The sequence below is a fragment of the Azolla caroliniana genome, unplaced genomic scaffold (assembly GCF_043228905.1).
Source record: "Azolla caroliniana isolate FFs.n. ecotype wild unplaced genomic scaffold, voAzoCaro1.0.p SCAF_10, whole genome shotgun sequence".
In the NCBI taxonomy this organism is placed as follows: domain Eukaryota; kingdom Viridiplantae; phylum Streptophyta; class Polypodiopsida; order Salviniales; family Salviniaceae; genus Azolla; species Azolla caroliniana.
The window spans coordinates 7,867,841-7,880,159 of record NW_028230445.1 but is presented as its reverse complement, the minus strand read 5'-3'; the positions used below and the strand labels follow the sequence as shown (position 1 = coordinate 7,880,159).

The 12,319-nt window shown below is 40.2% G+C and overlaps 1 protein-coding gene across 1 annotated transcript; it reads right to left on the bottom strand.

Annotated features, from left to right (window-relative positions):
- Nucleotides 1-1,349: 1,349 nt before the first annotated feature.
- Nucleotides 1,350-4,579, bottom strand: LOC147858914 (pentatricopeptide repeat-containing protein At4g21300-like). Its single transcript, XM_087325707.1, has 3 exons — nucleotides 4,491-4,579; nucleotides 1,939-4,285; nucleotides 1,350-1,869 (listed from the first exon to the last, which is right to left on the bottom strand). The coding sequence occupies exons 1-2, from the start codon at nucleotides 4,577-4,579 to the stop codon at nucleotides 2,350-2,352; spliced, it is 2,025 nt and encodes a 674-aa protein (XP_087181833.1). The 3' UTR covers nucleotides 1,350-1,869; nucleotides 1,939-2,349.
- Between the last annotated feature and the right edge of the window lie 7,740 nt (nucleotides 4,580-12,319).

Genomic DNA, 12,319 nt, shown 5'->3' with positions numbered 1-12,319 from the left:
TTTGATTGTTTCCGGAACCTGCAAAGTCTCGTCGAACAGGAAATGGAGAGGAAGATCAAGTGCCTACGGTTAGATGGCGGAAAAGAATATTTTTCCGTCCAATCAACAGCTATTTGCAACAAAATGGCGTGGCCGAAAGAAAGAACCAGTCAATTGTGGAGACGGCACGAGCAATGCTGGAAGAGAAGAGCATGCCCAAGTTCTATTGGGCCGAAGCAGTCCGAATGGCCGTCCACATCCAAAACCGAATCGGGGATAAGGTGTCAACACATGAGTTGTATTCCAGGCAGAAGATGAAGACGGGTTCAACACTCCAAATGAGAATCCAATCTCATTCCGGCTAAGTGGGCCGAATGAGCGACTGAGTCAGAACGATCACTCAGACGAAGAGCCCGCGAGTAGTGGAGACTCAACCATGCTTTCCCCACGTAAGGAACCAAGGAGACAGTTCATGCGCAAAGAGAAGGGGAAGAAGAAGGTGCCAGAGTATGCCACCAGCAGAGACGAGTTGGATCAGAGCGAGACCGACTCTGGAAAGAACGAAGATGAACCTTCAGAAGAGAACTCTGAGTCGGCCAAGAGGGCCTTGCAATCGGCGAACACGAAGTTACGTCAATCTACCCACCAAAAGAATCCCGTAGAACGGTACGGATATAATGAGTACATAGTGCATCACTATGCGTACATGACGAAAGTGGAGGAAGTGCGTGAGCCGGAAATCTACGCAGAAGCGGCGAAAGACGCGAACTGGCATATGCCGCAATGGAGGAAGAAATGCGGGCTCTAATACCATGAAAACGTTAATATGCAAAAGCTTTGACAAACTGGTTAAGCCAGATAGCAACAGAGAGAGTACAGGTTTAATGGAAACCTTACACAGATAGATAGATAGAGTGGGAGAGACAGAGAGAGCAGAATAGCATAAACTATATTCAAAAAATTATACTCTGTACATAGAATGTGCTCAATGAGCACTATTTATACAAGTCCACAAGGGACTGACAAAAGTACTATGTACTTCAATGCTCATACGTGCGGTTGACACTAACTACGAGGACCATGACTACCTAGTAGTCTAGTAGCGTAAACCTCTAAATGGCCTACCGATACACACGTGGGTCCGGTTCTCCGATATAGCTCCCCAATCCCGACTCGGATCTGGTTGAGCTTGCTCGCTCAACACTTTTGCTTTATAAATGTTGTTCACACATCACCTCAATCACCTAATGGAGATCAAGAGCCCATTGCATGATGGTTGCCTAAATTGCCTTGGAATGTCAAGGTGGGTGAAAAGTCTTCGTATTATTTTTTTATTCTGTGATGGATCACAAATAATAGAGTAGGAGTAGAGTTGTATCTACAAGTTGTAATTGAATAGGGTCATGATTGGATTGCACTCCATCATTCCAAATTTGAGCAAGTTCAAGATTAAGTGATAGGAGAGCAAGACTCCATGAAGTGTGTAGATAATCTCAATGCCAAGTAGTGAATCATCCATATCCTTTATTTTGAACTTGGTAGAGAATACATACTTAAAATTATTGATGGACAACAAATGTACTCCAATTAATTGATCGTCAACAAACAATAGCATGAGAGTCATCTCACACATAGATTGAGGTATCTACTAGGACATGCCAAAAGCGATACTATGTAGGTATCGTGTGATCTTTGCATGTCATGCCCAAGTGCTTGTTTTGAGGCCACACAATGATTTTTTGAGTTAACATACCGGGGTGGGTGGGATTTTGACTTGGATCGAGGAGGTAATACATATGCCTGTTTCTTGAGCCCTCTTTGGAGGAAGACATTCTTCAAATCCATGTGATGGAGGTTCAATCAAATGAGTATGGTTTGCATGGCTGCCATCTTTGTAAAGGAAGAAAACTTCTTATAATAATTGATACCATAAGTTTGTGCATAATCCTTGGTGATGACTTGGGCTTTCTAATAATTGACAGAGCCTCGGATTGTACTTCACCTTATAGACTCATTGATCACCAATGGACTCCTTGTTTTGTGCAGATGAGACAACATTCCATATATTATTGTCATAGAGAGATTGCACGTCCTCACCTATCGCTTTCTGGCTTCAGGAGAGGGCATCAATGTTAGGAAGTGTGTACAAGGTTTTGACACCATTATAGCAAATAGCAAACTGAATTGAAAGATTTTTCTTATGCCTTGGTTTTACAATCACAAATAATTCAATGGTACATAGATATACATGCACAATGAGTTGATTTTTGCCACTCTCAATGGTTTGGCGAATGTGGCAAGCTTTTTTCTTTCTTGATCATTTATCCTTGTCTTCATGAAATATGACCCTCGCCTACCACATCTCACCATTTAACTCAAATCAAACAGATCCATGTCTTCTTTTGAGAAGATTGAGCCAAACGATGGAACATATCCCTGTCCTTCCATGTGCACACTTAATCGTTTTGATTTTGAATAAATGTTTTTGTACTGGGAGTTATCTTGGTCTCCCACCAAAAACTCATACACCTGATGACCAATTGCAATCGATGCTACACCTGGTTTCTTCCAGGCATTCGAAGACCTCCGAAGTTCTTCAATTTTATTTGCATTGCATTGTCCATTTGCATGAGAGTAAGCATGCGAAGTGAGCAAGAAACTTGAGGCATTTCTCCTCCCAGTCGAAACAAGATGTTCAAAACACTGGTTTGCTAAGGTAGTGTCGCCATATATATTGCAATGATTCAAGATAGATATCCAGCTAATTGCATCTGACAGAACCGGCATTGATAGAAGAAAATCCTTAGCTTCTTCTAAGCATCCTGCATGGCCAAGAAGGTCAACCATGCAATTATAATGCTCCAGTGTCGGTGAAATGCCGTAATCTTGATGCATTGAGCTGAACTCGTGACATGCTATTTCAACTAGACCCATGTTATTACATGCACAAATGAGGGAAATAAAGGTTACATCATCTGGCATATAACCTTCTTGTTCCAAACATCTGAAGTACATGAACACCATATTACAGTCCTTGAATTGAGCACATCCTCCAATCAATGTATTCCAAGTAACCAAATCCCTATTTCTCAACCGCCTAAAGATGTTATATGCATCCTCGAAGCTTCCACATTTGAAATACATATCAATAAGAGTATTACCAACGGAGGTATTCATATCTGTTTCCGAAACAGACTCAACGTACATTGCATGAACTTGCTTGCCTTCATAAAATGCACCTCTGCCAGAGCATGCCTTCAAGATGCAAACAAATGTTACAACATCAGGAACCCCATTCGATTGCATTTGAGGAAACAGGTCAGAAAACATCAAAGGTTGACCATCTTGGCTCCCATGTTCTGTTGTTATTGCGCTCCATGATACCAAATCTCGTTTTGGCAATCTTGTAAACACATTGAAAGCGGCATCAAATCTACCACATTTTATGTACATGTGTATTATTGAGCTGCTGACCGGGGACACTAACTCATATCCATTTTCAACTAAATGGGCATGAATCAGCTTCCCTTCATCTAATATTTTCACACTAGCACACACTTTCAGAACACTGATCAATGTCACTTGATCTGGTTCCAACTCCACCCGAAACAAGGTTCCCAAAAACCATAGAGTTTCTTGCACAAGAAGATGTTGAGCACAACCCCAAATAACTACATTCCAAGTGACCAAATCTTTCTCAGGTAAACTGTAAAATATCTGTAGACCGTCTTTGAGGCTCCCACATTTCACATACATGTCAACAAGTGTGCTACCTATATGGACCACGTGTTCGTAACCACAAACAATTATATAACTATGTATCATCTTTCCTGATATAAGTGCTGTATTACTTGTACATGCCTTTAGAACGGCCACAAACAAATAGCTATCAGGTTTCAAATCCACTGTTTGCATGTGGGAGAAAAGCTCAAGTGCAGACGTACCGTGTCCAAGATTGGCGTGGGCTAATATGATAGCGCTCCATGTGAAAACACTCTTGCGTGGAAGCTTCTGGAAAGCTTGATTTGCTTCTTCGAAACTTCCACATGATGCAAACATGCGGATAACATGGCTTCCGAGGAACATGTCTGTGTCCAATCCACCTTGAACAATAAGGCAATACGTTTCTCTGCCTAGATGGATGTCTCTCTTTTCTATGCATCCCATGAGGACGCAATAGAAGAGATTTGGGGAGACGGGAAGGGGGTTCCGGAGCAAATCGCGCAAACATTGCAATGCTTCTACAAGGAATCCCTGCGAGCAGAGGTCTGATACGGCTTCAGATGTGAGGGAATTGCAATCGAAGCTGCAAATTGAAATTGAAATGTAGATAATCACAGGATAACAAAAGCAATGTAACAACAAAAGGAGTTCTTCCCCACCATACTTCTGGAGGGTTCAACAAAAGAGGGCTGAAAGCACCTTATTGTGTGTCCCCTTGTTTCAATTGATAAACCCTAAAAGAAAAGGATAAAAAGAAAAGAAAAAGGAGCAAAAGCAGGCAGGCCGACCTGTTCCGGAGAGTGGATGGAAGCGTAGAGGAGCAGCTCCTGCTTGAAGGAGGGGAGGCAATGCGAAGATGTCTGCGGAAGCAGCCCATCGGCTCTTGGCTTTTTGTGTTGGAACGTTGCTCGGTTCCTCTCCTACGCCTAGGAACCGAACCGCGAAACCACGGATTTAACTGTTTAAACAGTTCAATTCGATCCGGTTCAAGTTCAAGTTTTTTGCTATAGGTTCGGTTCGGTTTGGGAATAAACGGTTCAGTTCGGTTTGAACCTTTACCAGCTTAACGATTTTTTATTTAAACGGGGTTTAGAGTTGACAGTGGACACTTTGATTATTATTTTATTGAGTTTTTGTTTTTACCAAACTTTTAAGATTGAAGCTAATTATGACATTTTAGGAAAACTCTTTTAAATTTTGAATTTTGAAATACTATAGAAAATTTTTAAAATTAAAAATTGATTTTTGAACATTTAAATTTTGACCCAACTTGAAAACCGAAACCAACCCACGAAAACGCAGTTTTTATAGTTTAATTGGTTTGAAAATATCTAAAACCGTTTGGTTTGAGTTTAAAGTTTTTGTAGTTGGTCGGTTTCAATGGTTTCGGTTTAAATGGTTGTGTAGTTTGGTTCAGTTCAATTTAAGTTTCAATTTCTTTAAACAATTTGAGTTTGACACTCTAACAAAAGAAGCAGAACCAACCAGGCCCCCAATTGGTTGTGATGAGAAATCATATGCATATCGTCAACAATCTCATTTTTTATGCCTTCCTTCACAATTCCCCCTTAGCAATACATGCATTATGGGTGGAAATTGCATGAGAACATCCCCAAAGGGTTTCGCAAAGGTTTCTAAGTACATCTCCCACGACATCACGCCAGGGCCCTTGCAATCTCACTCGAGTAGCACAAGCACACACGCATTGACGTGACAACATTATATATAATGCCATTGTTATACAAGTTTTTGCTTGGATATTTATTCAAAAATCAAGATTCTCGTCGTTGGTGTCATCTATAAAATATTATCATCAATCGTCATTATGGTTTTGTAATTTATACTAGGTACAAGAATGTTAAGGATTTTAATATAATTCCAAAGGATACTCAAACAACATGGCTTCTTCAAGGGCAATGGAGGTAGAACCATTAACTATCTATATAGATACACTTCAGCACATTCATTTTGCCAACACTGACATTCACATTGGCTCGCTCGCGATCTATCTATCTCTCTCATTTTGTAATTAGCTTACCCTAGTGGTAAGTTGTTAATACTACAAGCATTGCGTCTTGGGTTCAAAACCCAATTTTCTCACTTTTCTCTATTATATACTTCATATATATCTCTTAATTCACTAGATGCCACTATAGAATATAGGGGTTGAACCCATGACCACACTGGTCTCCATTGGGCAATCTTACCAACTGAGCTAAATCCATCCATTTTATTTTATTTTTTCAAAATGAAGCTACTTTCCCATTAGTTAAGAAGGATTATTACAAAGAGACTATACAAGGAGGCTTAAACATAGATCGGGGAATCTCCCTCTGATCAAGTTCAAGAAAATGAGACTAGTTACATTGCCTTTCAGACTGACTACTTAATGTAAGTACCTACAGCTAAAACGGTGCCCTACAGTGATGGCTAGTACGAGACAACTCTTGGGGTCGAGAATGAAGGGAGGGTGGTAAGTGAGCCAGAAACAGCCAGCGTGGGGGCTGGTAGTTACACCTCGGGCCACTTCCTCCTTGTGTCACTGTAAAGAATCAAGAGATGAATTCTTGTGAAGCAGAAGAGATGTGAGTTATGTGTGTGTGTATGAGAGAGAGAGTGTGTGTGAAACACAGAGAATACGCAAGGTAAAAGTATATTAACAAAGGAGAAAGACTCAACACAATACAAGGTGGGAGGAGGGTGCTTTATATAGTCACCCTCTCTCTTCATTAACTACAAGGCTCATGGAGCATGGGGAATGTGAAAGCTCATAAGTTATGTGTCATAGAATATGATTATATGACTCATACTAATGCTAGAATACAAAGAGGTGACTTAATGGTGACTTGATCGTTGGAGTGTCTATTCACTCTCAAGGTGAGTTCACACACTAGACCAAGTTGAGCTTGATCCTCAACAGTCACCATAGGCGTGTTCCGCCATTTCTGCAAAAAGCGCAAACGAGTAGTACCCACATCAAAGGAATGGTTGCAAACCTCGTCCAATTGCTCTCATAGGCAGCTAATAAGTGCAAACCATATGTCCATGATCACTTCCTCTAGGGGCCGCACCAGATCCTGGAAGACCTTTAGGCAACGCGCTTTCCATACATACCACAGGGTGAAGCCTGCAATCAGCATCCAAATGTCCGGGAACCTAGGGGATGCGGACTGCAAGCCTCTCTCAAATCGAATCTTGGCGATTTTGCCTCTCATGCATACGTAGCACCAACTATCCGCATTGAAGGTGTCTAGCCACCTATCAACAAAGTGATCAAGCCATGCTGCAACACTCCACGATGTTGTTCCTTCCACGTCACATGCCGCAAGGAGGCGAGTCACTCTATCCCATACCTTTTGAGCATGAGGGCAATCCCACTGACAATGCCTTAGAGTCTCAATAGGTGAATGGAAAGTGGGCAGCCTAACGGACCGCCACGTTTACCTAGCCATTCGCCAACGGGAACCACATTATGACCGATTTGCCACCAAAAAATCTTTATCTTTTCCAGCAAGTGGAGACGCCAGAGACCCTTCCAAAAGGTAATGAGCACCTCATCAGGGATGCCCAATGTATGCCAACCATTGCGTAAGGGACCGTCTAGCTGCAGTTGAAAAGTCCGACCCAATTTAGTGTTGTACTCGAAGAAATGGCGAAATCTACCATCCCTTCGAGTCCATCCATTTTATTTTACTAGAACTATTTAGCTTAAAACTCTATTTTTATTTTTATTTTTTACTTTCAATGAATGGGTAAATATCCCATTTTTTGTTGTAAACCATTTGTCTCATGGGCCAATTTTGGCCTTAGAAGACGTTAATATATCTTTCTTTCTTTCTTTCTTTCTCTCTCTCTCTCTCTCTCTCCGAACTTTGCTCAAGCACCAAAGTACTTCAGTTTCTCATCTTAAGTATTCAAGCTTGACTTATATGTATTGTGGTGATAATCCATGCAAGTGTTGTGATTCCTTCATTTTGATTTTCTCATTTTAATTAATTAATTAAAGGGTTAATGTTAAGTCTAAGAGGTTGAGTCTTAATCCGTAATAAAGTGTTAGAGTTAAAGAATTCAATATAGAGTTCACCAAAGTAGTTGTTTGTCCTTCGTTAGAACACTTATGAACTGTTGGCATCCATTCCTACTTGGCTTGCCTACAATGGCGTAGCCGTTAGCTCAATCCCCCAAACACAGCCTTGGTGTGAGAGTGCTCCATTGAGTAAGAAGTGTAATCAAGGGAACAACCCATGGATAACACAAAGGTCAAAGGATGTTGAAGCCTCTCCATGACACCTATTGCAATCACACAAAAACATTGCCATATTTTTTAATACTAAATGTTATAACTTGTACCATATACACACCAAGAAGAATCCAAATTGTTTAACTTGAAATTATAATGTGTATGTTAGTTCAATCAAAACATAATTATGATTTCTTCCAAAAATCATATATTTCTTACACATGTCTTATAATGGAAAATAAATACTACTAAAATACTTCTTGTCTAAAACTCAGTTCCATAAAGCAAAATTTGCACTGTGCAAACATCAATTACTAATATTTTAATCTCCCATATTTAGGTTGTGTTTAAGAGTCATGTGGCCAATGCTTACATATTTAGGGTTGATTTTTTGTACTATGGTGACAATTAATTGAAGTGTTGTGATTCCTTCCATTTCATTTGATTTGCGTCTTGTTTCCTTCTTACTTAAACATTAGATTTAAGAGTTTAGAATAGACTCCTTCGAAGTGGTTAGCACACTCACCAATGTTTATTACTCGTTCTTACCTAGCTTACCTACAATACAATACAATAGGAACACTGGGTCATTTGAAACAGGTAATATGTCGTATTCTCTTTTGGCATAGTTGGCCAGATGTAGAAAAGTACCCTATTTTAGCCTGATATCGAAAATATACGATGCATGCGTACCCCTTTTGCGACTTGATGGTTAAATATAGAACAAAAAAAACCTAGCAATTACTAAATTGTATATGTGTCCACATTCGTGTCAATTTGCATATCATGGAGCACAATTGAAGACTTGGTTCAATATAAAGTTCTAAAATTGGTATCCATATTCAAATTGTAGAGTAAAACTACATAAACCGTAATTATAAATATGTGGTTTTGGGTTTAGGAATAAAGTAGTACCCCACTTGTTGGACGGGTATATCGATAGTTTCATTGTATAATGTCATATAGTTCATGACAATGTAATTGGTAAGAGTAACAATTACGTACGACATTCATTTATACTATGTGGAACCAGTAGACTTGAACCGTAGGTAACTAAAAACCTCTTATTATCAAAAACATTCGCCTTTTCATATACAGTCATGCTAACGGAAATGAGAAATTACAATATCATGTTAATATCTCAAACTGAAGAAGACCATGGTGACCAATTATATGTAAATACAAACAACGGTTCCAATAATGATTAAAAAGGGAAATTATGAACAGGTGAATTTAATTAAACGATAAACAATTACAAATGTTCTCATATACAAATATAATATGAAGTGATGGTGAACATTATGCCTCAAAATCCTCAATTTTTACATTACGCCATCTACATCAATCTATAAGCAAATCAGGCAGAGCAGGCTCCTCTGGCGCTGATTGTTCTAGACTGTTTTCATTCGTGTCATCTCCAAGCTCTCCCGAATCTGATGTATGGTCAAACTGTGCTACATCTTCCAGGTCCACCAGCTCCCCTGCTTCTTCATCAATTGGTTCCATTGGTTCTCGTGAAGTCATCTGGAACATCTCTGTCTCGTTGATGTGTTTTGCTCCGACTTCTTGATCCTGATCTGGACAGTCCCAGATTCCTGTGATCCTCATTTTGATGAAGTTAACTTGAGCAGGGTCCTTCTCCAATGCAACACAGTTTCTAAACATCTTCAATGCACAAGCTGTTGTTGTACCTAATGGTCGCATGAACACAAACAAGTATATATAAGAAGTAACGTCTTAAACTTGATAGACAAGATTGAAATTAAATATATATATTATACCTGTGCCAGAGAACAAGTCTAGGACCCAATCATCTGGATTCGAGAAGAGCTCTATGAGGCGGTTGATCAATCTTTGAGGTTTTTGATAAGGGTTCACCATACTTTTATCCCCTGACACATGTCTTAATTTTTTGGTTACAGTTGGGCACATAATGTAGTTAACCACGTTACGCTCATTGACATGTGCTCTAGCCTTCTTCTTTGTAATTGAATCATAGTAGCCCACACAAAAATGTTCGACCGCACTAACCATTCGATCGCCAGGGCTACGTGTAATATTTGTTTTGATCCTATAGAGAAAGAAAATCAAGTATTAGAGGTACATATAATAAGAAGTACTGTAATGAGTAAAAGCGAACTATAACGCACCAATGCATGTGTTCAGTGGCATGACAACGGGACTTCAAAGCTGTTGTGACTGACAGTGATTGCCCCATGCTATGAAATATGACTATCCTCCACAAGGGGGCCAATGTCAGTTCTGCGAAATCCTTTACCATTTTCTCGATCTGAGGGTACTTGAAAGGCACATCATCATATGTTGATCCCACAATACTGAAACCATATGGTATGTCAGCTATCAGCAAAGTGTAGTGCCTTCTCGGTAACAGTTCGAGCATCTGGGATACTTCGCCATTGAAAACACTATAATGAAGCTGTTTGAAAGGATCGGACCTATGCAAAAAACTCTTTACAGTCTCCGAATCCTCGGGCAGTTCCATTTCCTTCCCTTTGGTCATTCTCTTCTCATATTTCGCACGTTCTAAGTGCGTGATGAAGGCCGCTGGAATACCGTCATTATTGTCGTCGTTCTTTTTCGATTTTGATGGTTTCTGCAAGTGTCATTGTTGTTAGCAGGGAACATTACTTTCTAACATATCAACATTCAAAAGACACATACCCATTCTCTAAATACAATAAAATATTCCTCCAATGCCTTGTAGGAAGAAGTTATCGGGCAGGCTTGTTCAACTTCTTCCCATGTCGGTAAACTCAGTTTTTGCATCATCAAGTCCTGAATCTTCATGTATACCTTGTGACTGCACAATCAATATGAAATTAGAAATAAGACATTCAAAATAATTGAAGACTTTCATGAAAAGATATACTATAAACACTTACTTTTGCAAGTCTGTTACCATCTCGTCCAAACTAAATTCCTTGGCGACCACTCGAGATAGCACGGATATTAACAATCTATCATCTTTGATACCTTGTAATGATCTCCAAGGTAAAAGTTTCATGTCCTCTGGTAACTCCTCGATTACCAAGTCGCTTTTTCCCTTGGTCTTTGATTTCATCTCAACTTGTGGATCAATTCTTCCCTTTTTTGATCTTTGCCCCTTGACTTCTTTCCGCTCCCACATAGAGAATATTTTGTCTTGGAGATCCCACACCTCTCCGGTCCGAAAAGCTAGTTGAAACCAAGAATCATATTTTCGGAGACCTTCGGATTTCGTACTCTCATCCACTGCAATCCCTACTTCCAATAAACACTGACGTCGCAATCCAGGCCACAATCTTGGACCAAAACGATTCAAGGCATCGAGGTATTCATGATGAAAAAATCTTATCCTCTCTATACATGACATCTTTTGCCTATAATCGTTGTCATTGTTATGGTCCCATGCGAGCAGCTTCGCCTCCTCGTGAGTTAGTCCTGCATATACCTTACATTCGGCGTATTTGAAGAATGGCGTGAGAGGATATTCTTTGACAAGCTGTCGTCGAGCTTCGGCCGAATGTGATCCTCCGATTACATAGTATGTGTAATTGTCTGCAAAGCTATACTTGAAATCTGCTACTGTTGGGCATTGTTCTTGATCAACCATTACCAAAAATGGCACCACAGTAGCGTGACGATTGATTTTCATTTTGCTTTTCAGGTTTTGCACATGGACGGAGTGCGGCTCCCTAATTTCCAAGGGATGTCTTCCAGTCACGGGGTCAATGGGGGGCCTTTGGATAGAAGTAATGGGCAAATGAAATAGCTGGCCCCTGCGCACAAGTTTAGTCTTCACAATATTTTCTCTTATTTTATTTTGTTCTGACGTCAGGACACCAGAAGATAGTTGTCCGCCTGGAGCCACGACGTCGACTTGTTGGTCGTCTTCTTCTTCCACGAACTCTAATATTTCTTCTTCTTCTTCTTCGGGTTGTGGTCGTTTAGTATATTTCTTTTGAATAGGATTTGTCTTCCTAGACTTTTTCGGTGGAGTTTCTGCTTCACCGGTCATCATCTCTCCTGTCACGTACGGCCGAAGAGCTACCAACAAGTTATTTTTCGTTTGCAGGTCTTTACGCAAAGCCTTGGGATTGCAAGATTCGGGTACTAGGTTTCCCTCATCAAGTCGCAATCGCCTGTCGCCAACTGAGCTCGAGACGTCGATTAAAATACATGTAGAATCAATGTCTTCGTACTCTAGCTTGGTTACATGCCCGTAATTAAATGTTTTTCCAAGCTGAAGTTTCCCTTCCCCGTCCGATTTTGCCGTTATCAATAACAGCACCCCATCCTCCTCGACATAAGAGAGACACCATTCAAGTTCGGGGTAATCCTTATATTTCACCTCAACCGTTTTCTCCTATTGCGTAC